This window comes from Rhinoderma darwinii, chromosome 1, assembly GCF_050947455.1.
Source record: "Rhinoderma darwinii isolate aRhiDar2 chromosome 1, aRhiDar2.hap1, whole genome shotgun sequence".
In the NCBI taxonomy this organism is placed as follows: Eukaryota; Metazoa; Chordata; class Amphibia; order Anura; family Rhinodermatidae; genus Rhinoderma; species Rhinoderma darwinii.
In genome coordinates this window covers 553,299,193-553,326,608 of record NC_134687.1, presented here as the reverse complement: position 1 = coordinate 553,326,608, position 27,416 = coordinate 553,299,193, and the positions used below count along the sequence as shown (strand labels likewise).

Genomic DNA, 27,416 nt, shown 5'->3' with positions numbered 1-27,416 from the left:
CTACATGTCTTCTGGTGCAGGATTAGATGCAGATTCTGTAGAGTTACTTGAAGTAATGGGTGATGATGTGGAGGCTTCAGGTAAAGCAGAATCTTTCTCTTCATATTTTGGTGGAGGTTCTGACGCAAAATACACATTGGAATAAGATTCATTGGAGTAACTTGGTAATGGAACTGTGTATACTGTACATTCTTGGCCTCCTTCATTCTGATATGCCCTGCAGAAAAAAAAGGAAAATAAAAACTCTAACTTTATTCCGTGTACACAAGATGTTTCGTACATTTGCTCTATGGTCCAATCAGCATTTAACACCAAAGTGGATCAAGGTGAGACAATGCAAAAGCTGTACGAGGGCACCACTGTAACTTGCCATGTATTGTACTACTTTATGTTACAGAAGTCCCTTGGGCCACCTTAACCCCTTAATGACCAGCCTATTTTAGACCTTAATGACCAAGCCATTTTTTAAGTTTTTCCATCGTCTCATTCAAAGAGCTATAGCTTTTTCATTTTTGCATCGACATAGCTGTATAAGGTCTTGGTTTTTTTGCGGGACAAGTTGTAATTTTTAATAGCACCATTTTGGGGTACATAGAATTTATTGATTAACTTTTAACTTTTTTTGGGGGGGGATAGAAAAAAAACAGCAATTTCGCCACACTTTTTTGCGTCCTAAATTTACGCCGTTTACTGTGTGGTATAAATAACACAATAACTTTATTCAGGGGGTTGTAGCGATTGCAACGATACCAAATTTGTATAGTTTTTGTATGTTTTACTACTTTTGCACAGTGAAAACACTTTTTTTTCAAAATTATTTGTTTTTGTGTCTCCATATTTGAAGAGTCGTAACGTTTTTATTTTTTCGCCGATGCAGTTGTAGGAGGGCTTTTTTTTTGCGGGACCACTTCTAGTTTTTATCGGTATCATTTTGGAGTAGATGCGACTTTTTGACCACATTTTATCAAATTTTTTTTAAGGCTGGATTCAAAGAAAAGCATGTTTTTTTATTTTATTTTTTACGGCGTTCACCGTGCGGGTTAAATGATGTAATAAGTTTATAGTTGGGGTCGTTATGGATGCGGCAATACCAAATATGTGTAACTTTTTTACTTTATTTTTTTGTTAATAATAAAGCTTGTAAGGGGGAAAAGTGGGTTTTTCATTTTTTTTTTTCACTTTTTATTAAACTTTTTTAAACTTTTTTACTAGTTCCACTTGGGGACTTCACTATGCGATTATCCAGTCGCATTTATAATACACTGCAATACTTCTGTATTGCAGTGTATTATGCCTGTCGGTATAAAACGGACAGGCATCTGCTAGGTCATGCCAGAGGCATGTTCTAGCAGGCATTCACTACAGGCAGACCTGGGGGCCTTTATTAGGCCCCCGGCTGCCATCAGAGACACAGACACTCGGCGATCTTATCGCCGGGTTTCAGTGGGATGAGAGGGAGCTCCCTCTCTCTCTCCAAAACCACTCAGTTGTGGTGCACGCTATTCAGCACCGCATCTGAAGTTTTAAACGGGTGAGATCGATACTAATATTGATTTCACACGTTAGAGCAGGGACGCCCCCAGCCCTCAGCTGCCTCTGGCAGCTGAGAGCAGGGAGATTTGACAGCTCCCTGCTCTGTTTACTTATTCTGATGCAGCGACGTAAAAAGTCTATGGCATCGGAATAAGGCCCGTTAGTGACCAACGTAAAAACACTATGGGCCGGTCACTAACGGGTTAAACTACATGGTCCAGGTGTGGCTGAAACGTCTTCATCTATAGATATGCCACTGGCGTGAGCGGTAAAAAAACAAAACATAAGGAGGGAGAGGGTTGGGTAATGAAAAGTAATCATGTTGGGGTTCATCTTCTCTATCTATTAACATCATGTCATTTTTAGATCCAACATTCTGTGCAAATTAAGTTTATAATATATCTTTACAGGGGTCATAGCTCTATTTCTCTGATACAATACATTTATTTCTGCCTGCAGTCACCACTAGAGCAGCATACAGTTCAATGTATGAGTCACATGCAGTAATGCAGAACAGTTAGGCTGAGTGCACACGGGGTGGCTACGCTGTGTAAAAGCACGCAGCATAGCCGCCCTGTGCGCTGCAGGGAATTCCGGGCACCAAGCTGTGCTGCAGTTTTTCGCCCGGAATGTCCGCTGCGGAAAACTGCAGCACTTAGCCGGCCTGCTAGGAGACGTTTCACCCCAGGAGACCGCTACAGCCTGTGATTGGCTGCAGCGGCGGTTACGTGGGATGAAGCGACATCCTTGGAGGCCCGCCGTCTTACATCATCCAAAAAAAAAAAACACTCCTGCAGTGACCCCGCTTTCCGACTGGAGCAAAAAACGCCCTGCTGGTTACCTCAGTACATCGTTCTAATAAAAGTAGGCCAATGAATGGAGGTGACCTGGGACCATGTGATGTAAATTAACCAATGACAGCTTACAGCTATCACTGCTTAGTTTACTGTCACAGACCCAGGAAGGGAAGTATAATAACCGTTTTGCTTTTTTAGTTATTAGTGTTACTAATGTGTTTTGGGGTTTTTTGTGTTTTTTTTTTTACAGGTTCAGTTGTTGGACTACGTCAGATTAGAGGACTACTTTGATGATGGCGTTTTTATTTTTAATAAAATGGTTAACGAGGGTGTGTGGGGGCTTTTATTTCTATAAAATATTTTCTCTGTAGGTGTTTTTTTTTATACTTCCTTACAACTGCCTTAGTAATGGCAGCTATCTGAAATACAGCGTCCATTACTAAGGCAGGGCTTAGTGTTAGCCGCTGAAGAGGCCAACACTAACTCCCCCATTATTACCCCGGTACCCACTGCCACCAGGGGTGCTAGGAAGAGCCAGGTATAATCCAGTACCCAACCATCTGAAGTGATGGTTGTGTACTGGGGCGGATGCAAGCTGGTATTATTAGCTTGGGAAAGCCCAAAAACAATGGACCTTCCCACCCTGGTAATGCTAGGCTGCAGCTGCTTTATTGTATCTTCCTGGTTATGAAAAATAGGGGGACCCCAAGTCTTTTTTCAATTATTTTAATAAAACAATGTCGTGTTCCCCCCATTTTTCATAACCAGCCAGATACAACATAGCAGCAGCCTAGCATTCAAAAGGGAGGGAAGGCCCATTGTTTTTGGGCTTTCACAGTCTACGACTGCCCCAGTGCCCGACCATCGCTTCAGATGGTCATGTACTGGATCGTACTTCTCTCTTCCCATCAACCCTGGTGGCGGTGGGTACCGGGGTAATAATGAGGGGGTTAGTGTTAGCCTCTGCACAAGCTAATACTAAGCCCCACTTTAGTAATTGACGCGATCTATCAGACAGTCACCATACTGAGGCAGTAGTAATATAGTTAAAAAAAAAAAGTACAGACACAGAAAAACTATTTTAATGAAATAAAACTCTTAAATAAAGCTCTTAGCTGTCATTGGTTCATTTACATCACGTGGTCCCAGGTTACCTACTTTTAAAACTAGGCCAATGAACTTAGGTAACCGTCCACCACGTGATGTAAACTGACCAATGACTGCTGTCACTGCTTAGTTTTCTAAGCCTTGTAAGTGACACAGGCTCACCCGAGGTGCACAAGAATTTTGGCTCATCTTGGGTGCGTGTGCCACTATAAACCTAGTGTCGAGACTCCATCAGATACAAAGTAATCCCCGCACTAGGAGTTACTAGCGTCAGCGGGGCTCAGCAATAAAGTTTCCGTTGATGCAGGCCTGATCTTTTCTGATTAGGCCTGTTCCAGCGGAACGACGGCAGGCGGCGCCACAAGAAAGCGTCGAATGACGAGGAAGGGAATTAATGGTTCCCTTGCTTCACCTGCGCTTTCAATTGTATCCGCTTCCTAAGGACGAGGATACAATTGAAGACCGTACATTACATTAGGGTTGTCACAATACCAGAATTTGGACTTCAATACCGATACTTTGTGTAGTATTGCTATTCTCGATACCAAAACGATACTTTGCCAACAATAATAAAAAAAGTTCTTCCATTTTCTGATGTGAGGCACATGGTGTGATGAATTTTGAACCTCCGTTTACCTCACATTAAGCGCATGTTCACACTGCTTATTTTCGGCCGTTTTTCGCGCCGTAAACGGACGAAAAATCAGGAGCAGAATGCCTGCAAACATCTGCCTATTGATTGCAATGGGAAAACGGCGTTCTGTTCCGACTGGCCTATTTTTACGCGGACGTTTTGAAAAACGGGCACGTAAAAAAACGGCCGCGAAAAATAAGTGCATGTCACTTCTTCAGAAAAACAGCTCCAAAAACGGCCGTAAAAATACGCCTTGAAAACAGTTCTGTATTTTCAGACGTTTTTTGCTAAGCATGTGAACATACCCTCATAGTAATTAACCCCATCGTGTCTCTCAGTCATAATGGACAACATTGGGTTAATGTGTGAGGTACATGATGGGTTTAATTACTATTAATGAGATCCACATGGAGGTATAAAATTCATAACACCTCATGCCTCACCAAACTAAGTGAAAGAAAGCAATTTTTATTCTTTTTTTTATTTAACATTACTTTATTTTAACTTTTTTTTTTTTTTTTTATAAATTATTTTATTTGTCATTTTGTTTTTTTTTTATATTACAAATCGTACAGAATATACACAACATAGTGTGAAAAAGGCAATGAAAAAACAGTTAACAGATCACAGGTCAGTTATCGGCCTCACATAAGTACATGGGGTCACCTGAAAGTACCATGTCGCTAAATACAGTTAATTAAGGAATCTCCGCTATGCACCCTGAACCCGCAGCCGTGCATGATATATCCTGAGTGCGCACAGGGGCATTAAAGGAGAAGAGAGATGCAGAGACAGAAAGAAGGAGAGGCAAAATAGTGAGGAAAGAAAAAGAAGGAAATGGGGGGAGAAAACAAAAAAGAGGGGAGGGGGGGAGCTGACCTGACATACCGGGTCTAGACGGGAATTCACGAGGCCATGATGGTTTTATATTCCTCGGTCGTTTGGAAACGAATCCATTCACACCATGTTTTTAGGAAGGAGGCATGAGTCCCCTTCATTGATGCCGTGAGGTCCTCCATTCTCATGATCTCCTGGATCTTGCCGAACCACATGCCCACCGTCGGCGGACCGGACTGTCTCCACAGTGCAGGAACACATGCCCTAGCAGCATTTACCAAGTGACGAACTACCGAACGTCTATACGAGGGCAGTGGGACCTCGCACAAATGAAGCAGGAAGAGGCCCGGGGATCGCGGGAGAGGATAATCCGTGAACTTTGAGGAAATACGCCACACCTCGGACCAGAACCCAGTCAGGAGTGGGCAGTCCCAAAAAATATGCAAGATTGTACCCACATGGTCCCCACATCTCCAACATAGTGGCGAGGCCGCCGGGATCATTGCATGCAATCTGGAAGGCACCCTGTACCAACGGGACAATATCTTAAACCCTGCCTCTTGAAATCTACTGGCCATGGAGGACTTATGCGTCATGGTGAACAGGCGGTCTCGTTGTTCAGGGGTGAATGTTTCGCCCAAGTCCCTCTCCCAGCTACGTAAGTACGGAGGTGGCGGCAAATTGGAGGGCGAGATCAAAACGTATAGATTCTGGACAAAGCATGTCGGATCGTGCCTGTGCCTGTACACAGGAGTTCAAACGTGGAGCAGTCCCGTTGCTGCACTCCAGGATGTTCTAGGGACATCAGGAAATGTTGCAACTGGGTAACCTGCCACGCCGAGAAAGAGACCGGATCCGACAGAGCTCGTATTTGATCGCTCGTCATCCACCTCCCCTCCTGCTGAAATTGTAGGGCCTGCCCCTTACCCGCCCCAACCATACTTGAAATGGGCCACTATCCAGTCCCGGTGGAAATGTAGGGTTGCCTAAAATCGGAAATAGCGGGGAGGGGGACGGCGAGAATTCTGCCCGAGGAAACACCCGTGCTGTGACTGCTAGGGTGGGACCGATTGTCGGGTGGGACCGCGCGACCCTGGGAACATGTCTGCCCAACCACGGCAGGGCCTGCAGTGGGATAGATATAAACGCCTGTTCCATGGACACCCATTCTTTCATCCCGCCGTGCCGGAACCAATCTAAGATTCGTGTCAAGTGGGAGGCGTGATGAGAGGAGACAAAGTCCGGAAGACCAATGCCCCCCTCCCCCTTTACACGAAATAGCAATGATCGGGCGATACGTGCTGGTTTCCCTGCCCATATGAATTTGTGCACTAGGGACAGTAGGGACTGAAAGAACGGGCGTGGGATATGTATCGGTAGGGCCTGTAGGAGATACAGAATCCGTGGTAAGATGTTCATTTTAAAAATCGCGCACCTACCGAAAGTGCCCGAAGTCCAAGTGTCTAGGTCCACCTTTATACGTTGAAGTAGCAAAGGGAAGTTCACCGCATAAAGGCGAGATAGATCACCGGGAAGCCGAACTCCCAGGTATTTAAGCGAGTCCCTTGCCCACTTGAAAGAAAAGGACTCCGACAGGTCAGCGACCAGAGTCTGTGGTAACGAGATGTTAAGGGCCTCCGACTTCTGGTAGTTTATTTTGAAGTTGGATAATCTAGAGTATCTACTCAGCTCCACCATCAGGTTGGGCAAGGAAATTCTAGGGGCTGTGAGGAAGAACAGCAGATCATCCATGTAAGCGGCAACCTTATGGGCTCTGCCGCCCAGGTCCAAGCCTGTAATGTCCGGGTTGGAGCGGATGTGACACAGCAAGGGCTCCAGGCATAAAATAAAGATCAGAGGCGATAGGGGGCAGCCTTGGCGCGTGCCGTTAGTAATCTTGAAGGAGGTTGAGAGGTGCCCATTGACCTTGACCTGAGCTGATGGGGAGGAGTAGAGACCAGAGATCCAGGACATCATATGAGTCCCTATTCTGATATGTCGTAAAGTGGCCAACATAAAGTCCCAACTGACCCTGTCGAAAGCCTTTTCCGCATCCGTTGACAAAAAACAAGTGGGGAGTGACGTGACTGCCGCCTGGTACATTAAATTAATTGCCCGTGTGGTGTTATCTCTTGCTTCCGGTAGGGGCATGAAACCCACTTGGTCAGTATGCATCACGGTTTGAAGGAGTGGAGACAACCGATATGCCAGAATCTTGGCAAAGAGTTTCAAGTCTACATCCAGTAGGGAAATAGGACTGCAACTCCCACTATGTCATGTGGGAGTTGCAGTAGTTTATTCTGGGTACCTGTGATGTGCGGGACGTATGTACGCGAGCGGGTTATCCAGAGGGCGCGGGCCAAGGTCCTACTGGGTTTATTACAGAATTCATAAAAATGCCTTCTACATTTAACTAGTGTGGCCTTCGCCTTGGCAACACAGAGTGAGCGCACCTGCTCCATCAATTGCCCTAATTCTGCCCCTAGTAACCGGTCCTGTGATATCTTATGGGACTGTTCCAGCCTGTGTATGCGTAACAGTAGGTCTCTGAGATGAGCCGTCCGCTCCTTCTTGAGTTTGGCTGCCATTCGTCTAAGGGAACCGCGCACCACACATTTATGCGCCTCCCATATACAGAACGGGTCCATCCCCAGTGTATCGTTTTTATCAAAGTATTCCACCAGGTCTCGGCGTGCTTCAGAGACCACTGTCGTATCCTGCAGGAGGGACTCATTCAGTCGCCACTGCCAGGAGGGAGGATGGGCCAATGGGCGGGCTAGGGTGAGGGAAATAAGGGCATGGTCAGATAACGTTATGTCATCTATGGAGGATGATGTCAGGCTGGGAAGATGTGCATGATGCAGGAAGAAATAGTCCAACCTGGAGTAGGAGTTGTGAGGCGCCCAGTAGTATGTGTAGTCTTTGACCAAAGGATGCATAACTCGCCACGCGTCCACGAGTTGATGGTCATGCAGCAATCGCCGTATACGACGATGTGCTGCCCTGGGTAGGGAGGAGTGTCCTCGTGATGTGTCTAAGACGGGGTCTAGGGTGAAATTTAAATCCCCCCCCATGACTAAGGTACCTTCCAGAAAGCCATCCAGAGACCTCAAAACTCTGTCCAGGTAGGCCACCTGACCAGAGTTAGGGAGATAGTATGAGGCCAGTGTGTACAGCGCATTATCCAACTTACCCTTTACGAAAAGGTACCGTCCCGCTTCACCTGCGCAGGTGTCCACGTGTTCCCAGTGTAGGGAGCGGGAGACCAGGATTGAGACTCCCTTGGTCTTGGAGTCAGGGGACGCACTATGATACCCCGCGGGGTAGTTGGAGTCTGTAAGCTTTGGGATGTTGTCTGCCTGGAAGTGAGTTTCCTGCAGGAAGGCCACGTGTGCTTTCCGTTTCCACAGGAGACGGAGAATGGAGGACCTCTTTTCCGGAACATTCAGACCCTGTGCATTTAGGGAGACAACAGTAATGTCAGACATGGCAACTGAAATGTCCGGAGTGGACCGAGGGGGAAGGGGAGGGAAAGGAGAGGAAGAAAAAGAGAGAAAGAAGAAAAAGAACGTGTATGCAGAGCAAGCTCTCTAAAGTCGGAGTACAATACCTCTCCACTACTCAACGCGAGCTGTGTCGCCCGCAGGAAACCTTCAAACATGACACAGCTACACGGAACCCTAATAGGGAACAAGGAAAGACCGGAGTGCAAAGACAGCGCAACAACAGTTAAAATGTCAACTAAAAAATTCAATTAACCAAAGTGCTTTAGAGCCCCGGACTCACCCTATTAACAGTTAACATTCCCAGTATTCACCTTCCTCTATGTAATAACACAGATTGGGCAGGTAAAACAATTAAAGCAGGTAAACTTATTTAAACCTCCCCCAACCGGTGTGTATCTGCCCGCCCCCTCTACCCACAGTGATACAACCAGCTATAAGGCAGTTCCAGCAATGTGTTCCTGACAGTCCTCCAGGAACCCTATGGGAAAAAGAGAGAGAAGGAGAATGCAAAATGTAGTCCAGGAAAACGTCCACATTAAGGCGGCTGTGAACATTCAGTCCCTCCGCGGCGATCGTCGTCCAGGGGGATGGAGGTCAACGGATCCCAACCCTCTGTCTCTGCGTGGAGAGCGACGTTCCAAGGGTCGGAGGTCGGGTAGCTCTGCTCCAGGTCGGATTGGCTGACGGGACCCATAGTCCAGATACGGGCCTCCTCTGGGAGCGAATGGTGGCGGTGGTTCGGTCCAGTCTGGTAACCGCACCGGCGAGGTCTCCAAGAACCGGAATGCTTCCTCCAGATCGTCAGGAGAGCGGACAGCGAATGACATTCCCTGCTTTCGAAGGATGATGTGGAACGGGTGTCCCCACCTGTATGTTGCGCCTGCTGCCCTTGTTGCTTCCAATAATGGGCGGACAATTCTGCGCATGGAAAGCGTCAATCTGGATACATCCGGCAGGACAGTGATATCGGCGCCATTGTATGGGACAGCCCCTTTTTCCCAGGCTCTGCGGGCAATCTCCTCTTTTTGCTTGTAGAAATGCACTCTACAGATAACATCCCTCGGTCGATTGCCGTCTCCATTCCTGGGGCCCGCCAGTCTGTGAACTCTGTCCATCTCTATGGGCATATCTCGCGGGTGTTCCAGGATCTTGTTGAAAATGTGGGTCACAGCATCGTAAAGTCCGCCGGGGGGTACAGACTCGGACAAACTCCTCAGTTTCAAATTATTACGCCTTCCCCTATTCTCGACATCATCTAAGTGTAGGGAGAGGTCTTGGAGTGGCATAGCTTGGGTAGCCAAGGACTGGGAGAGGACCGATATGTCCAGGGAGTCGACGGAGTGCTGGCGCTCTAAGGTGTCCACTCTCACAGCTAGGGCCCGTACTTCTTGTGTGACCTCCCCGATGTCCCTGTCGTGTTTCTCCTCTAGTTGTGCGAGGCGGAGGTCTAAATCCGTTTTAGTGGGCAGTACCTTGACCATCTCCCAAAGTTCTGCCAGGGTCCATTCCATGGAGAGCGGGGGGCCCGAGGACAGGCCTGCGTGGTGGTCTCCGGTGTGCACTGGCGGGGTGGGGGAGAGGGTCTCCCTGAAGATAACCGGCAGCCCCTGGCTCTGCTGACTGCCTGGCACGGGTGTGGGCCGCTGGGCCGGTGATGGTAGGGGTGTCTCACATGCCCCGCCTGTGGGCGCCATGTTAGGGGCCCCATATCTGGTAACGGGCACACTGACCTCTGTCTGCCGGCTGCATCTCTCCTCCAGATCCGTCGGTGCAGGCGCCGGGCTGTAGCTGGCCGGAGTGAGAGGGAGGCGGGCTGTGTCTTCGCGGCGAGGCGGGAGGCTGATTGCGGCCTACTGGAGGGGACGAGGAGGATCGCTGCGGCGGGCCTTCCTGTGCCGACCAGAGGAAGCGGCCGATGTTCGGGGTGACCGAAGTGTCCGGGGGGTACCGACGGTGTTTCCCCCTGGTCATGCTGGTGTCAAGCGACTGGTAGGTGAGCCCTGGCAGGTGATATTCGGCGGGGTGAGTCCGGAGCTGCTGCTGCACGCGTCCTCACTCCGCCATGCCTAAGCCACGCCCCCTCAACTTTTTTTATTTTTAAACTTTGAAGGGGTATTCCAGTTACAACAAGTTACCCCCTATCCGTAGGGTAAGGGGTATCTTGCTGATCGGTGGGTGTCCGACAGCTGGGACCGTACCCCTCGTTAGAACAGCCCATACATGGCACGTCACAAGTGACGTGTCGAATATCCGGAAAAGAATTGAAGATCAACACAGCGGCCAGAGCCAGTGCAGAGATTGACGTCACCCGTGAAGTACCCAACGGCAGGATCTGGAAATGGGGCCACTTTGGAAAATGTAAGTATATTACAAATGTATTTACATTTATAAAGTACAAGCATTAACACAAAGTCATTAAATCTCAGACAACCCCTTTAAGCTTTGAATCAAAGAAAAAATAAAAATACGATCCTCCAGCTGCCCCCCCCCCTTGCTGGACTCCCTAATCACTGCACCCCCAGTGCCTAGTGGTAAATATGGCCCCGTGTGTATGGTGATATCTCCTCTCAAAAATGCAGGAATTCAGTCCACTTTGAGCAGAAATAATTGACATGCTGCAGAACTAAAAATACGCACCGCAGGTGAATTTGTGGGCTGAAATTTTCTGCAGCTTGTGGATGACATTTGTTCAATCACACCTACTTTGCTGCTACTGTATTGTGCTGTGTATTGCGGGAGGAAAATACGCAGCAATTCTGTTCTGGAATTGGACAAGCCCTTCCTTATATGTCATTCAGCACTTTCTAATTCTAGCTACAGCTATAGAGATGCATGTGCATTTTGTTGATTTACTTGTACTATTGGCTTATTGTGATTGATCTTTCAATTACTGGTAGCACAGAAAGCAATGATTTAAGATAATTACTTAGTGAGGTGCAAGCACACACACACAGTTGATACACTCAATAGTTCATTGAATAAATGTGCTAATTGAGCCTCTATAATAGACTTTAATACGCTGCTGACCCCCAGAGATATGTGCGCTTCTCCAAACTGCTCTGGTGGTGGACAAGGTCACTTAATCACACTTCTCATGGTCTGTTTGCATGTAGCACAGAAAGTTTACTAATCATTTATCAGTGCAGCACGCTCTGTCACAGATGGAAAAAACTCTGGAATGTGGTAGTTACAGTACACTAATCATTTATCAGGCAACACTATCTGCCTGTGACAAACCTGAAAAAAAAAATGCTAAAATACCAACAAAATGAAAAAAATTAAGTGATATTTTGCTATATAGTAAGGGTATGTTCACACAAAGTTAAACATCCCGTAAAATGGCTGAAAAATCGGTAGCAGAACACCTCCAAACATGTGCCCATTTCAATGGGAAAAATGGCCGTGAGGTCACTTCTTCAGCCGTTTTTGGAGCCGTTTTTCATAGACTATTGAAAACAGCTCCAAAAACGGCCATAAAAAAATGCCGCGAAAAACGCGAGTGGCTTAAAAAAGTCTGAAAATCAGGAGCTGTTTTCCCTTGAAAACAGCTCCGTATTTTCAGACTTTTTGAGTTTGTGTGTGCACATACCCTTATAGTACGAGGTCACTGATCTCCAAATCCAGCTTCAGCATTCATACTGGGAGTTGTAGTTTTGCAACAGCTGGTAAATCACAATTGGAAACGATTGTAGAGATTGGGGATTAGGTGGTGTGTAATTTGGCCTACCTTATGTTAAAAATACTGTTGTAGGATGGTGGATTATCACTCCTAGGTAAAGTTGTTCCATCTGAACCAGCTTCTGGTGACAAAGGATCCTCAAAATAGGGTGGTGGTGGTGATGGGAATATTATAACAGTATCACCTATTAAGCACAATAAAAATACTTTTATAGAGAGAAAAACTAGAATACACAACAGATTAAAAATGGTATTTTACACAGGTGAAAAATTTAGTGTACCTGCTATTATGAACTATCATTTCACTTTTAGGTCCAAAATTTTCTGCTGATTGAATTCATAATTTATCTTTACAATAGTTGGAGCTCTTTATACAAAAAAAAAAAGATCGAGCTCCAGCTATTATAAAGATAAATTCATCCATTTCCCTTAAAAGGCTATGGTAACCTTTAAAAGGGATTTATTTTTATTTATTTTTTTATAAAAAGGTCAATCAGTGGGATTGGTGCAATTTTATAATCAGTTTTTATTAAAAATTATGAAACTTTTTGAGATACAGCTGCTATGTATCCTGTATACAGAGCAGCAGTATCCTTCAATGAATCCTGTTCCCGCCAGGTTTGCGGGACTGACTGGTTCAGTGAAAGCGGGTCCTGCAATTTTCTGACATGCAGGATCCACCGGTTATCCATCACATCTATGTTCATAACTTAGATGCAGGGGCGGATTATAATGAGGGCAATCTGGGCAAGTGCCCGGGGCCCGAGGCTGGAAAGGCGCCCAGTTCGCCCCAGTTCTCCCGTACCGGCTGTTAAATTTACAGCCGGTTCAGAGAACCGGAGTGAAGCGGGACCTCCCACCCAATTATATCCGCATCCTTAGGATGCGGATACAACTGCTTACTGCACTGGCGAGACAGGGTACTATTCGTTCCCTTCCTCCCATTCGGCGCTTTACTAATGACATAGTCGGCGTGATGATGTCATCACGCCGACTGCGCCATTACACTGGATGACACCCTCTGGTCTCTGACCAGTCCTGCGGTGCTGGAGCAAGAAGCGGGAACGGGGACAGGTGAGGATGTTTTTTTTTTGTTCTGGGCAGCGTTGGGGGGGGGTAAAAGATGCAGGGGTCATTATCTGCAGAGGACATTGTAAGTGGCGCTATCTAAAGGGGACTTTATCTACAGAGGACATTGTAAGTGGCGCTATCTATAGGGGACGTTATCTACAGAGGACATTGTTACTGGCACTATCTACATGGGTCAATATCTACAGAGGACATTGTAACTGGCACAATCTACAGGGGACTTTAGCTACAGAGGGCATTGTAACTGGCACAATCTACAGGGGGCATTGTAACTGGCACAATCTACAGGGGACTTTATCTACAGAGGGCATTGTAACTGGCACAATCTACAGGGGACTTTATCTACATAGGGCATTGTAGCTGGCACTATCTACAGGGGACGTTATCTACAGAGGACATTGTAACTGGCACTATCTACAGGGGTCATTATCTACAGAGGGCATTGTAACTTGCACTATCTACAGGGGGCATTGTAACTGGCACAATCTACAGGGGACTTTATCTAGAGAGGACATTGTAAGTGGCGCTATCTACAGGGGACTTTATCTACAAACGGCATTGTAACTGGCACAATCTACAGGGGACTTTATCTACATAGGGCATTGTAACTGGCACAATCTACAGGGGACGTTATCTACAGAGGACATTGTAACTGGCAATATCTACAGGGGTCATTATCTACAGTGGACATTGTAACTGGCACTATCTACAGGGGTCATTATCTACTTAGGGCATTGTAACTGGCACAATCTACAGGGGACTTTATCTACATAGGGCATTGTAACTGGCACAATCTACAGGGGTCATGATCTACTTAGGGCATTGTAACTGGCACCATTACACTGGATGACAACCTCTGGTCTCTGACCAGTCCTGCGGTGCTGGAGGAAGAAGCGGGAACGGGGACAGGTGAGGACGTTTTTTTTTTGTTCTGGGCAGCGTTGGGGGGGGGTAAAAGATGCAGGGGTCATTATCTGCAGAGGACATTGTAAGTGGCGCTATCTACAGGGGACTTTTTCTACAGAGGACATTGTAACTGGCACAATCTACAGGGGGCATTGTAACTGGCACAATCTACAGGGGACTTTATCTACAGAGGGCATTGTAACTGGCACAATCTACAGGGGACTTTATCTACAGAGGGCATTGTAACTGGCACAATCTACAGGGGGCATTATCTACAGAGGACATTGTAACTGGCACAATCTACAGGGCACTTTATCTACAGAGGGCATTGTAACTAGCACTATCTACAGGGGACGTTATCTACAGAGGACATTGTAGCTGGCACTATCTACAGGGGTCATTATCTACAGAGGGCATTGTAACTGGCACTATCTACAGGGGGCATTGTAACTGGCACAATCTACAGGGGACTTTATCTAGACAGGACATTGTAAGTGGCGCTATCTACAGGGGACTTTATCTACATAGGGCATTGTAACTGGCACAATCTACAGGGGACGTTATCTACAGAGGACATTGTAACTGGCACTATCTACAGGGGTCATTATCTACAGTGGACATTGTAACTGGCACTATCTACAGGGGTCATTATCTACTTAGGGCATTGTAACTGGCACAATCTACAGGGGACTTTATCTACATAGGGCATTGTAACTGGCACAATCTACAGGGGTCATTATCTACTCAGGGCATTGTAACTGGCACAATCTACAGTGGTCATTATCTACAGAGGGCATTGTAACTAGCACTATCTACAGGGGCATTGTAACTGGCGCTAATTACGGGGGACATTTACTACAGAGGGCATTGTAACTGGCGCTATCTACAGGAGGCATTTTCTACAGAGGGCATTGTAACTGGCACTATCTATAGGGGGCATTGTGACTGTCGCTATCTACAGGGGGCATTGTTAGTGTGTGTTGTGTTTTACTTAACAGTGTTTGACACAATTTAATTCAGGGGTGCAGTGTATAGTACTTTTATATTCAGGAGTACAGTGTATAGTACTATTATATTCAGGAGCACAGTGTATAGTACTATTATATTCAGGAGTACAGTGTATAGTACTATTATATTCAGGAGCGTAGTGTATAGTACTATTATATTCAGGAGTACAGTGTATAGTACTATTATATTCAGGAGCGCAGTGTATAGTACTATTATATTCAGGAGCGCAGTGTATAGTACGATTATATTCAGGAGCGCAGTGTATAGTACTATTATATTCAGGAGCACAGTGTATAGTACTATTGTATTCAGGAGCACAGTGTATAGTACTATTATATTCAGGAGCGCAGTGTATAGTACTATTATATTCAGGAGCACAGTGTATAGTACTATTATATTCAGGAGCACAGTATATAGTACTATTATATTCAGGAGCACAGTGTATAGTACTATTATATTCAGGAGCACAGTGTATAGTACTATTATATTCAGGAGCACAGTGTATAGTACTATTATATTCAGGAGCACAGTGTATAGTACTATTATATTCAGGAGTACAGTGTATAATACTATTATATTCAGGAGTACAGTGTATAGTACTATTATATTCAGGAGTACAGTGTATAGTACTATTATATTCAGGAGTACAGTGTATAGTACTATTATATTCAGGAGTACAGTGTATAGTACTATTATATTCAGGAGCACAGTGTATAGTACTATTATATTCAGGAGCGCAGTGTATAGTACGATTATATTCAGGAGCACAGTGTATAGTACTATTATATTCAGGAGCACAGTGTATAGTACTATTGTATTCAGGAGCACAGTGTATAGTACTATTATATTCAGGAGCACAGTGTATAGTACTATTATATTCAGGAGCACAGTGTATAGTACTATTATATTCAGGAGTACAGTGTATAGTACTATTATATTCAGGAGCGTAGTGTATAGTACTATTATATTCAGGAGTACAGTATATAGTACTATTATATTCAGGAGCACAGTGTATAGTACTATTATATTCAGGAGTACAGTGTATAGTACTATTATATTCAGGAGCACAGTGTATAGTACTATTATATTCAGGAGTACAGTGTATAGTACTATTATATTCAGGAGTACAGTGTATAATACTATTATATTCAGGAGTACAGTGTATAGTACTATTATATTCAGGAGTACAGTGTATAGTACTATTATATTCAGGAGCACAGTGTATAGTACTATTATATTCAGGAGTACAGTGTATAGTACTATTATATTCAGGAGCACAGTGTATAGTACTATTATATTCAGGAGAGTAATCTATAGTACTATTATATTCAGGAGTAAAGTGTATAGTACTATTATATTCAGGAGTACAGTGTATAGTACTATTATATTCAGGAGCACAGTGTATAGTACTATTATATTCAGGAGCACAGTGTATAGTACTATTATATTCAGGAGCACAGTGTATAGTACTATTATATTCAGGGGCGCAGTGTATAGTATTATTATATTCAGGAGTACAGTGTATAGTACTATTATATTCAGGAGTACAGTTTATAGTACTATTATATTCAGGAGTACAGTGTATAGTACTATTATATTCAGGAGTACAGTGTATAGTACTATTATATTCAGGAGCACAGTGTATAGTACTATGTAATTCAGGAGCACAGTGTATAGTACTATTATATTCAGGAGTACAGTGTATAGTACTATTATATTCAGGGGCACAGTTTATGATACTATTATATTTAGAAGCATAGAGTGTAGCATCGTGAGAAATGTAATCTTCATTTATAGGTGGATGTTGGAAAAGTGAGGAGCTGTAGAAATGGGCCGTGCCCTGAAGAAGTCTGGACCAGATGGAGAAAAAAAGAGAAAAAGAATGAAAAAGAATCTGAGACATCACCTGTGAGTCACTCAATGTAATTGTTAATTCTCCCTGTGACTGATCAGTACTGTAGTCACTGTATGATCTGCAGCGAGATGACGGATGGTAGCATTCTTTTATGTTAAATAGCAACTCCCAGCATAACCTAACCATTGTTCAGGCTATACTGGGAGCTGTTCTTTTATGTCGTACAAATTTATACAGCAGGGGTTAAACTGAATTTGCAAATGATCTCTGTACTGAACTGTATTTGTTCTGGTGCTGTATATATGTACTGAGCTCTGTTCTGTTGCCGCATATATGTACTGAGCTTGGTTTTGGGTCTGTATATTTGTATTGATCTTGGTTCTGGGGCTGTATATATGTACTGAGCTTTGTTCTGGTGTGGTATATATGTACTTAGCTCGGTTCTGTTGCTGTATATATGTACTGAGCTTTGTTCTGGTGCTGTATATATGTACTGAGCTTGGTTTTGGGGCTGCATATTTGTATTGACCTTGGTTCTGGGGCTGTATATATGTACTGAGCTTGGTTTTGGGGTGTATATATGTACTAGGCTTGGTTCTGGGGCTGTATTTATGTACTGAGCTTGGTTCTGGTGTGGTATATATGTACTGAGCTGGGCTCTGTTGCTGTATATATGTACGGAGCTGGGCTCTGTTGCTGTATTTATGTACTGAGCTTGGTTCTGGTGTGGTATATATGTACTGAGCTGGGCTCTGTTGCTGTATATATGTACGGAGCTGGGCTCTGTTGCTGTATATATGTACTGAGCTTGGTTCTGGTGCTGTATATTTGTACTGAGCTTGGTTTTGGGGCTGTATATGTGTACTGAGCTTGGTTCTGGGGCTGTATATATTTACATTCTCTTAAGGTAAAAGTAGATGCTAAAATCTACTTTTACCTTAAGAGAAGGTAAATATATACAGTAAAAACTAAACCCAAAAAACCATGGAGGAATCTCAGTTTTTTCCAATTCACCCATTATATGGTACTTTACATGGTGCCGATAAAAACTACAACTCCTCCCGCAAATAAATAATCCTTCACACACCACTCTATTGACACAAAAATAAAAAAGTTATAAAGCTCCTGACCACTTTAGTGTCTCAAAATATTCGGCTTTTTCTTATCTGTATGGCTCATTCTGCTTTTACAGCTAATTCAAAACCGCTCCATATGTGATAGATTACAGGTGGATGCTGCATGTCAGAGATACGAAGGACACGTTGACACTGAACCCGACAGGTCCGCGGGACTGACGGATTCAGGTCTTAGTCAAAGATACAGTTGCTCTGCATACAGCATACAAAGCAGCTGTATCTGAAAAAGTAAAAATAATTTTTTATAAAAACTAATTTAAGAGTTGCACCAAACACACGGATACACATTTTAATTTAAAAAAAAATACCCAAAAAAAAAATCAATCACTGCCAAAGTTAAAAGGAACACTCTACAGAAAAGATTGTTATGTCTTCTGCAGGGCCTGAAGAACCAGTGCATGACTTAATCATTAAAAGAATACCAACCAGGGAATCCTTATGTCATGCAGTGCCCCTTAAGACCCTACACTGGGCATAACATGGTATCAGTTTGGACCAGAGTATTCCTACAAATGATAAAACTATGATTGTTTGCAGCCACCACTAGAGGGAGCTTACTGCACACATTTATACAGCTTACATTGCAAATATTATGGTAGAGGGAAAAAAAGGAGAGAAGAAATAAACAGAAAACTGTGCTCCTCTAAGGTAAATAACATAGGTACAGGAGCGCCTCTTCTAGGAGTTATTCTCTAATTTTTCCTTCCAGAACCAGATTGTAAATATTATTAAAGAAGACTGCTCCCCCAGAGGTGACTACAGGATTTTTTTTTTTTACTTATCTAGGACTTATCAGAAAAACAGGTCCAACAAAGGGCATACACAAAACTCAAAATTAGGGGTAGAAGAAAATGTGTGTCTGTGTGTGTGCGTGTATTTTCTCTATTTGTACTATTTAGTCATAAGCGTTACTATGACAATAAATGTATAAATGAAACAATACTATTTTCTTATTATGCGTTCTGCTTCACACGTCACGGTCAAATCACTTTTTTTTTTTCAGCGTTCAAAAATGGTTTTAGAAAACAAGATTTGTCTGCGACATGTGAACATACCCTTAGTATATCTGGCATGACAGCACAGTATTATTCATACTTCTCAACCCTCTGAAGTATGGGAGTCTCTGGACAGGCAGAGAAGTCTGTTCTCTCGACTCCCAGACAGACTGTCCTGATCTCCCATGATGGGATCCTTGGCACTAAATATAAAGGACCATAATACGCCCAAGTATGAGTGCTGTAATTCAGATAATTAATCCTTGACGATTCTTTGGACTTTTCAAATGTCAGCTGAAATCAAATCCTCATTTTCCCCTTCTATAGATACGATGCACATGAAACCAATATACAGTACACAATATATAATAATAAACAATTGTGCACCACAGCACTAAGCTACATTGTGGGAACACATTTTTTTCAATATCCCATTCCCTACAATGTAACATGTTCAAAACCACTGCAAAATTGTTACATCTGAGGGTGCTTTCCATGTCTATATACATATGTTATACAAAACAGTAATCAAAGCCGGTATAAACAAAAGATACGCTGTATACAATGCACCTTGGAATGCCAGGCTGCCGAAATACTGTCTATACATGTGGATTTCAGTAATAGTACAACCTGCCTCACAATATGCAACGCAAACCAGGGAAAAACACTTTCCAGGATGTATCCAGAACAGGCAGGTAAGAACAGGCTGTCAGGGACCTCACTTGATAAGACAGGAACTGGATTGCTATTGATTTCGGACATCTGCTAGTTTAATCACATTACTGGTGGCAGGGAGCGACATCACTACTGAAATTCAACCTTGACAAATAGCGTGTTCAGATTGGAGATAACAAAATAAGAGTGGGAGGGGGAGGCAGACAATCGTGGGGACCCCCACACATCGGTCAAACCTTGCAGGGAACGACTTATAAGTACGAGTTCACTTACAGCAGATTTGTTGCAGAAATGTCTGTGATATAAAAATACATGCATGTGCTGCAAAAAATCCTTACTCAGATATATGCATACCTCCCAACCGTCTTGGATTCAGCGGGACAGTCCCGGATTCCAGGCATTGTCCCGGGCAACCGCTGGCATTTCCTGGTGTCAACTATATCTGCGTCCTCAGGACGCAGATACAGTTGAATCCAACGCTGAAGCAGCCGTGCGCCACTCGGCACAGACAGGCGCGATGGCCCCCCTCCCTGTAGGTAGCGCCTTTGGGGTTCCCTCTAGAAGTGGAATTCCCAGCCAGAGCATTGCCGACACTCTGGCTGTGGATTCCGCTTCAGGAGAAGCCCCTGACGTCACTGTCCATATATGGACAGTGTTGTCAGGGGGAACCCCAGAGCCATAGTCCCGGGCAGAGCACTACTAGTACCTGGGCCCCTGCACTTGCCCAGGTTCATCGGGTGCTGACGCCGGCCCTGGGTGCATCTATGTGGGCATTATACTGTGTGGGAGGCACTATGGGGCATTATACTGTGTGGGAGGCACTATGGGGCATTATACTGTGTGGGAGGCACTACGGGAGCATGATACTGTGTGAGCTGGTGTGTATGGATGGGGGTTGGAGGCGTGGCTTAAAAGGAAATAAAATATGCCAGATGTGAATATACCCTTGGGCCAGGACCACACACACACACACACACACACACAGGTTTAAATCAGCATTTGGCTCCGTTTTTTTAATTCAAAGCCAGTAGTGGAACTAAAAGGTAGGAGAGATATAAAGAAAATACTAATACATCTCCTTTCTTTTGTGTCCACTCCTGGGTTTGGCTCAAAAACTGCACCAAAACTGTGTGTGTGTGATCCTGGCCTTACTGTTGTCAGTGGGCACCGGCAGTATTTCATGGGCTACTATCTATTAGATAAGGGTACCAAGCCTTTATGTGTTAAAGAAAAGGGTCCCTTAAAGCCAGGGCCAATTAAGCAGGGCATAATATATGGCAGGTACAACCATCTCACCTCTTGGACCAGGACCCTACCTGAGCCATATGTAGGAGTTGCGGCTGCACGTGTGTGGCCCTCTCCACTGAAATCTATGGAAATCATGGACACAGCCGAGCCAGCTTCTCCCCTACACTTTATTCATGGTCATCTCTTCTTGGCTGCATAGGATCATGAACTGCCTTTAGAGGGGGTGCGAGATTCAAAGGTGGTGGGGGCCCCAAGACACATGCCCCATGGTCTTTCCCTACAATCCGTCTCTGCTAAAGGCCTTCTCCACACGGCTGTGTTTGGTCCGTGAGATACGGACCGCATGTCGGACGCATTTCCCGGATCGAACACAGTTCAGGCAGCTGTACTCCCAGCATCATAGTTATGTATGATGCTAGGTGTCCCTGCCTCCCCGCGGGAATACTGTCCCAAACTGCAATTATGTTTACAAAACGGGACGGTAGTCCCACGTGGAGGCAGTGACTCAAAGCGTCATGAATGACTATGTTCCGAAGAGTACAGCTCCCTGAACTGTGTTCGATCTGGGAATTGCAGCCAACATACGGTCCATATGCCACAGACCAAATGCGGCTATGTGAATAAGGCTTAATGCAATTCATCCTTTAAATAATTTTTCGCTTGGGTGGTGTAGGGTAGGTATTTAACAATTAAAAACACAGACCATGAATTTATTCTAGTTTATGTACCTAAATAAACAAAACTCCCCATGTACATCAGGGTGATGGACACAGACAGGTTAGGGCCTCTGTGCAAAATATACTTTGAAACTTTTCAGATTAAAAATAAAATAACTGTAAAAGCTTTTTTCAAGTTATTGGTCAAATCATTGGTTGTTTAGGGCAGCAAAGGGGTTAACATACCTCCCAACTTTCAAGTATCCCAAAGAGGGACAACCGATGTGGATATTTTCTTTTAATTCACGCCCCACCCAGTCCCCGCCCATACACACCTGGTTCAGTCAACACAGTATCATGCTCTCATAGTGCCCCCCACACAGTATAATGCAAAATAGCTGCCCCCATACAATATAATGCCCCATAGTTGCATCCATACAGTATAATCCCCACACAGATGCCCCCATGCAGTATAATACCCAAACAAATTCACCCATAAAGCGTAATGCCCCATAGCTGCCCCATGCAGCATAATGCCCCCATAGCTGCCCCATGCAGTATAATGCCCCCATAGCTGCCCCATACAGTATAATGCCTGAGGATGAAAATACAGTTTACAGCGGGATATACCGTGGCCGCCCGGGACAGTGGGACAGCACCCGGAATGTGGGACTGTCCTGCTGAATCCGGGATGGTTGGGAGGTATGGGTTTAATGATTACATCCCTGGCCACTTAGGGCAGTGATGGGGTTAATGACAATATTGCAGGTGGTCTAGGGCAGGGGCGTAGCTAGGGGGGGCAGGCGGTGCATGTTCCCCCGGGCAGAACTAAGAGGGAAGGTGGGGTGGGGCGCCGACTCTATGACCGGGTATCCGCTCCCAGAAGGAGCCCCTGACATCCCTGTCCATATATGGACAGTTACGTTAAAGGCTCTTCCTGGAGCGGAATTTCCTGCCAGAGCCGCTCTGGCAGGGGAATCCACTCTAGGAGGAGACCCTGACGTCACTGTCCATATATGGACAGGGACGTCAGGGGATCCCTCTGGGAGTGGAATCCACAGCCAGAGTCTCTGCACTCTGGCCAGGGACTCTGATCCAAAAGGGAGCTCCTGACGTCCCTGTCCATATATGGACAGTGACGCCAGGGGCTCCTCCAGGAGAGTAATCCCTAGCCAGAGCGTCGGCAACCCTCCGGTTGGGGATACCAATCCAAGAGGGAGCCCTAATGGTTTTGTGGCACTTTATTCTAGGTGGGGGGGGGAGTGTGGCACTATCTACAAGGGGGGCTGTGTGCCACTATCTACAAGCGGGGGCTGTGCGGCACTATCTACAAGCGGGGACTGTGCGGCAGTATCTTCGAGGGGAGTGTAGTACTATCTACAGGGGGTCTGTGTGGCACTATCAACAAGGGGGGGCTGTGCGGAAGTATCTACAAGGGGGACTGTGCGGCAGTATCTACAAAGGGGGCTGTGCGGCAGTATCTACAAAGTGGGCTGTGCGGCAGTATCTACAAAGGGGGCTGTGCGGCAGTATCTACAAGGGGGGCTGCGCGGCAGTATCTACAAGGGGGGCTGCGCGGCAGTATCTACAAGGGGGCTGCGCGGCAGTATCTACAAGGGGGCTGCGCGGCAGTATCTACAAGGGGGGCTGCGCGGCAGTATCTACAAGCGGGGCTGCGCGGCAGTATCTACAAGCGGGGCTGCGCGGCAGTATCTACAAGCGGGGCTGTGCGGCAGTATCTACGAGGGGGCTGTGCGGCAGTATCTACGAGGGGGCTGTGCGGCAGTATCTACGAGGGGGCTGTGCGGCAGTATCTACGAGGGGGCTGTGCGGCAGTATCTACGAGGGGGCTGTGCGGCAGTATCTACGAGGGGGCTGTGCGGCAGTATCTACGAGGGGGCTGTGCGGCAGTATCTACGAGGGGGCTGTGCGGCAGTATCTACGAGGGGGCTGTGCGGCAGTATCTACGAGGGGGCTGTGCGGCAGTATCTACGAGGGGGCTGTGCGGCAGTATCTACGAGGGGGCTGTGCGGCAGTATCTACGAGGGGGCTGTGCGGCAGTATCTACGAGGGGGCTGTGCGGCAGTATCTACGAGGGGGCTGTGCGGCAGTATCTACGAGGGGGCTGTGCGGCAATATCTACGAGGGGACTGTGCGGCAGTATCTACGAGGGGGCTGTGCGGCAGTATCTACGAGGGGGCTGTGCGGCAGTATCTACGAGGGGGCTGTGCGGCAGTATCTACGAGGGGGCTGTGCGGCAGTATCTACGAGGGGGCTGTGCGGCAGTATCTACGAGGGGGCTGTGCGGCAGTATCTACGAGGGGGCTGTGCGGCACTATTTACAGGGGGCTGTGTGACACTATTTACAGGGGCTGTGTGGCAGTATCTACAAGGGGACTGTGCGGCAGTATCTACGAGGGGGCTGTGCGGCAGTATCTACGAGGGGGCTGTGCGGCAGTATCTACGAGGGGGCTGTGCGGCAGTATCTACGAGGGGGCTGTGCGGCAGTATCTACGAGGGGGCTGTGCGGCAGTATCTACGAGGGGGCTGTGCGGCAGTATCTACGAGGGGGCTGTGCGGCACTATTTACAGGGGGCTGTGTGACACTATTTACAGGGGGCTGTGTGGCAGTATCTACAAGGGGGGTGTGTGGCAGTATCTACAAGAGGAGGATGTTCAATATTTCCCCATGTAGTCTCATTAACATCGGTTACACAATCTATTTTAGTCTGGCACGGACCTCGTTAAATTATTTTCTTTTAAATTTACTGTTATGGTAACTCCCTTATATAACTAGGTTGCTTGTAAAATGTACAAATGGTTTTATGCTTACATGAGTTACATTAAAAAAAATGTGGGGGAAAAATGATACCTCATTGATTGGTAGAGAAAACAAACATAGCGAGGGGGAAGGAAATGTCGGGAAAGACGTTGGGGGGCCGCCAAACTGAATCTTTGCCTCTTTGAAGAGGTTAATCACCTGTACTGAAGGTTGCATGACAACATATTCTTAGGCCTCATGCACACGACCGTGTTTTTGCGGCCGCAATTCCCCCGAAAATCCACGGGAGAATTGCGGCCCCATTCTTTTCTATGGGGCCGTGCACACGACCGTAGTTTTTGCGGTCCGTGCACGGCCCGGGAGCCCGGACCGCAGAAAGAACGGGCATGTCTTATTACGGCCCGGTTCTGCGGTCCGGGCTCATTGAAAACAATGGCCGCGGCCATGTGCACGTGCGGGCGGCCTGCGGCTGACAGTCCGCTGACAGTCCGCAGCCGGCCGACCCGAAAATCACGGCCGTGCACACGGCTACGGTCGTGTGCATGAGGCCTTACTCCTTTATCTGTGATTGTAGAATGTTCAGACACACAGATACTGCCTCATCAGCTAGCAGCCAATTATAGAATAGCTTAGACAATCAGAGTCTCTGTGATTGGCTGACTGTTATGATGCAGTGTCTGTGTAATCATTGGGAAACCACTGGAGAGAGTAAGAAGCGGGAGGGGATGAGAGAAGCAGGATACTTGTTTTAACCCCTTAATGACTGCCAATACGTGCCGGTAGAGCGAGTGGTTGGGCTGTCTAACGGCAGCCGGGTTCCTGCTCTGATACCGGCAGTTTAACCCCTTAGATGCCCTGGTCAATAGCAACCGCAGCATCTAAGGGAATTTAGAGGGAGGAGGCTCCCTCTGTAACCCACAGCTCCCCCCCCCCCCTCCCCGCAGAACGATTGCAGGGTGCCATTGGTTTCCAGGTTTGTCTTCATCGTATGCCTATTGGTCCCTGCCTTAGACAGGGCCTAAGGGATGACTGTCAGTTTTAGGGCTTGTCCACACGTAGCGGAATTGCTGCGTATTTTTTTATAGAAATTGACCTGAGGCGCGTATTTTTCGTACTGCCAATTCCTGCTGCGGAAAGTGGACTGAATTGCTGCGTTTTTCAGGAGGAGATGTCACCATCTCCCAACATTGAGGAAAAAGCAGCAAAATCGGCAACATTTTCTGCAGTAAAAAAACGCAGGAAATGGTGAGGTTTTTCCACAGCTGAATTTCTGCTAGTTTCTGGGGAATTGCTGCAGAAATTATCTGCAGCTATTCCGTTACGTGTGGACAAGCCCTTACACTGAAGTATTGCAGTAGTGGGACTGCATGTAGTGGGACTGTAAAAAACAAAGAAGAATTTTTTTTCCCCCTATAAAAGGTCTTGTCCAAACGTAACGGAATTGCTGCAGAAAATTCTGCAGCAATTCCGCAGAAACGAGCAGACATTCCGCTGCGGAAAAAACGCACCATTTCCTGCGTTTTTTTACTGCAGAAAATAGTGCGTTTTTTGCTACGTTCTTCTCAATGCTGCGAGATGGTGATATCTCCTCTGAAAAACGCAGCAATTCAGCAGTAGGAATTGACAAGCTGCGGAACGAAAAATATGCACCGCAGGTGAATTTATGCGATTCTCAAATTTTACGCAGCATGTGGATATCAACTATGTCGACAGAAAAATAAAAATGTTAAGTCTTTTAGTATATGGTGTCTCAAATACAAATACATAAAAATAAAATTATGGCTCTGGGAATGTGATGATAAATAAACAAATAGGCTTTACACTAAAGGGGCAAAAACCCCTGTGGCCACAGTGGACCAACTCTGAGCCCCTGTTCTGCTGAACAGACTGCACACACGTCGCATCTGTTTACAAATAGTTATATAACAGATCATTATAGCAAGGCGCGTATTAGTTCTATCATGTCCTCCATCAACAATTAGAAGTTATTATAGGTGTTGGGTGTAATAATTATATATGTATATATAGCATAAGAATATTTATTTTGCAATTTAATGTACCAGGCACTCGTAAACTAATAAAGTCATTAACTGGTTTTCTGATTGTTACACAAAGGGAGGAATTTATCAACCATTACTAAGCACGTTTTCTGGCATTGAAAAATCACAATATGGCCTTTTTACGCAGCTCTTGCCAGTTTTGTGAATAGGGCCTGAGGGGCTGGTACATAAGAAGGTGATTCAAGGAATGCCAAGTTCAAACCACCTCTTTGGGCTCTGCATGATAAGAAAGTTCTACGAGGCCTTTAAGATTTATTACTCAATACAGCAAAAAAAAATTACTCACCAACGGTAACACGAAATCGGCCATCTGTTGGGGCCTGGGGCTCTTCATCACTAACTGAATGATTATGATTTCGACGACAGGGTTTTTTCTTTATGTGACCCATCACAAAAGAACCCAATCCAATCAGAATAATTACAGGACCCAATATCTGTAGAGAAAGGAGTCCACAGGTTCTAGTGTTGAAGCTTGTGCCAGTAACATTTTGATCTGGAAAAGTTTCTTTACAACCCGGTATCCAGGCACCCAATATACTGACAAGTATTCCACAAGTTACCATCAAAAATCCAAATATTAAACATTGGAAAAACTGGCGGCTTTCTCCAAAGAGAAATAAGCGGTCCGGATGCGTTTCTCTATTTGGTAATGGCCTTCTAGTGGCTTCCAACCTTGCTCTAGATTTTGCCAACACAACAGAAGCCAGTCCCAACACAGCAAGTGAAGGTCCCATTATCTTAAATGTCGTGGTGCAGTAGACCTGGACACCAACTTTGCAGGCCTGGAACACATAGAGCGATAAAAGGAATCCAGCACAGAAGATTATCCCTCCAAAAATATACATAAAGAATATGAGTCTGCTGATTGTGACATAACTGTTTGTCATATGCCGGAAACGGTGTGAGGTCTCCAT

At 45.7% G+C, this 27,416-nt stretch overlaps 1 protein-coding gene across 1 annotated transcript; it reads right to left on the bottom strand.

Moving 5' to 3' along the window:
- On the bottom strand, positions 1-27,416 carry TMEM171 (transmembrane protein 171). The gene is made up of 3 exons (XM_075854871.1): positions 26,789-27,416; positions 12,142-12,277; positions 1-217 (listed from the first exon to the last, which is right to left on the bottom strand). The coding sequence occupies exons 1-3, from the start codon at positions 27,414-27,416 to the stop codon at positions 1-3; spliced, it is 981 nt and encodes a 326-aa protein (XP_075710986.1).

What these genes read in the sequence shown, in the direction of transcription:
- TMEM171 (XM_075854871.1), bottom strand. Translation starts at nt 27,416, where the DNA reads ATGGAGACCTCACACCGTTTCCGGCATATGACAAACAGTTATGTCACA. An exon ending in CCGATTTCGTGTTACCGTTG is followed by an intron (nt 12,278 to 26,788) that starts GTGAGTAATTTT and finishes TGTGCTTAATAG; the next exon opens with GTGATACTGTTATAATATTC. An exon ending in AACAGTATTTTTAACATAAG is followed by an intron (nt 218 to 12,141) that starts GTAGGCCAAATT and finishes TTTTTTCTGCAG; the next exon opens with GGCATATCAGAATGAAGGAG.